General features: G+C 47.5%; 1 protein-coding gene across 1 annotated transcript; it reads right to left on the reverse strand.

The window, feature by feature from the left end:
• Nucleotides 1-503: 503 nt before the first annotated feature.
• Nucleotides 504-935, reverse strand: QRFP (pyroglutamylated RFamide peptide). The gene has a single exon (XM_070758177.1). The coding sequence runs from the start codon at nt 933-935 to the stop codon at nt 504-506; it is 432 nt and encodes a 143-aa protein (XP_070614278.1).
• Between the last annotated feature and the right edge of the window lie 1,091 nt (nt 936-2,026).

Here is a 2,026-nt window from a genome sequence, read left to right on the forward strand (position 1 = left end):
GCCAGCAAATGCTGGCTGGGGAATTCTGGGAGTTGAAGTCCAAGGTTGAGAAACACTGGTCTAAGGAAAAAGTGTTGGGGGTTAGGGGTTGACCCTACTGAGTCCAGTAATGAGTTCCACGCTTCGACAACTCGATTGCTAAAGTCATATTTTTTACAGTCTAATTTGGAGCGGTTAATTTTAAGTTTGAATCTGTTGCGTGCTCTTGTGTTGTTGCAGTTGAAGCTGAAGTAATCATTGATAGGCAGCACATTGCAGCCAATGATCTTGTGGCCAATACTTAGATCGTGTTTTAGGCGCCGTAGTTCTAAGCTCACATCTTGTAGATATGAAGCCAACGCAAACTTTGGGCAGGAGAGGTTAAGAAACAGAATGAAACAATGGGAATCAGATCCCTGGAGATTGCAGAGTGGAAGGATTTAGGAGCACAAGCAAGCGTTGCCAAGGGATCCGGTCAGGATCACATCACATGGATCCTGTCGGCTTTGGAACTCCAGGGAAAGCTACCTTCGGCACAAAAACGCCTCTCGTTTCCGCCTCCCAAGCCAGACGCTAAAGCCGGTTTTCTCCCCGTCGTAATAGCCATTTTGTCGTTCTGCGAAGCTGTCCAAACCGTTGGCTTCTTTCTCGCCGTCTTCCTCCGGCAGCTCCGGGGCGGCCCCGGGGTTCTCGTCCATGCCTTGCCTCCCAAACCGGAATTGGATGCCCGCTTTCTCCTTCCCGAAGCTCTGGAGCTCTTTGGCGATGCTGAAAAGGGGGTTCAGGTCTGCGTGCGAACGGCGCCACTTTATAAGTCCGGCTTCCTGAAAGCCGAGTTTATTCGGGACCAGTTGGAATTCTTCTCCAGGGTGTTTTGGAGGTGGGAGGCTGTGGGCAGGGGAAGAGGTCCCGACACTCAGCAGGAGGAGGCAGGAGAGGTGGCTGGGGGAAATCATCTGTCGGAAAATAAACCTAAAATTTATTTAGACTTAATTAATAATAATAATAATTAGGGCCCCACAGTCCTCCTCTTCCTCCTCCCAAACCTGTTCCTTTCTAGCACTGATAATATTACTTAGTTGGGTCATTAAACGTCTGCATGGAAACAGCCAAGCACCAAGGACCCCACAGTATTCGTACTCCTCCTCTTCCTCTTCCTCCTCCTTCTTTTCCTTCTCTTTCTCCCCCTCCCCAAACCCATTCCCTTCTAGCACTGATAACATCACCTAGTCGGGTCATGAAACTGGTCTGAATGAAAACTGCCAAGCACCAAGGACCCCACAGTATTCATACTCTTCCTCCTCCTCCTCTTCCTCCTCCTTCTCCCCAAACCCATTATTATTATTATTATCATTATCATTATCATTATTTAGATTTGTATGCTGCCCCTCTCCGCAGACTCGGTTGACCCCCTTCCCCCAAATTCCCCCTTTCTTTCTTTCTTTCTTTCTTTCTTTCTTTCTTTCTTTCTTACTTTCCTTCCTTCCTTCCTTCTTTCTTTCTTTCTTTCATTGTCCTGGAAGCGTTTTTTGCAAAGCTCTGCGAAAAGCACTTTGTCATCCCGAGTCCGGCCAATACCATATTTTTGGCAGTCGGTCAGGGAAATTAGTCAGGGCATCCTGGGCTTTTTCCACTCCACCCCCCCACCCCCACCCCCGTGTTTTGAAAGCAATTTCTTGCCAGTGATGGCTGTTCTCCTTTTTTTTTTTTTGCTTTCCTCCAAGCACATCATGGTAATCAGAAAGCGCCAGAAAAACTCAAGCATCTCAGATGAAAAAGTGAAGCTTAATGGATTATATGTGCCAATACTCGGATTCTAGAGATGTGGGAAGGCAACGGAATAAAGTTTCGGAAGAAACTTTTTTTTTTCAGAAGGAAATTTTCTTTGCAAAGAGGCGGGGTGGGGGTGGGCAGAAAAAAGCTAATAATAACCTGACCAACAGTGAAAGCAAAGGCCGTCCTCCACGTACGACTGCGGTGCAGCCCCATTGCTAAGCGAGGCTTTTGCCAAGTGAGTTTTTGCCCAGTTCTGCTTGCAGGAGCAATC

Source organism: Erythrolamprus reginae, chromosome 8 (assembly GCF_031021105.1).
Source record: "Erythrolamprus reginae isolate rEryReg1 chromosome 8, rEryReg1.hap1, whole genome shotgun sequence".
NCBI classification, from domain to species: domain Eukaryota; kingdom Metazoa; phylum Chordata; class Lepidosauria; order Squamata; family Dipsadidae; genus Erythrolamprus; species Erythrolamprus reginae.

Coding starts and splice junctions, on each gene's coding strand:
- QRFP (XM_070758177.1), bottom strand. CDS start 935: ATGATTTCCCCCAGCCACCTCTCCTGCCTCCTCCTGCTGAGTGTCGGG.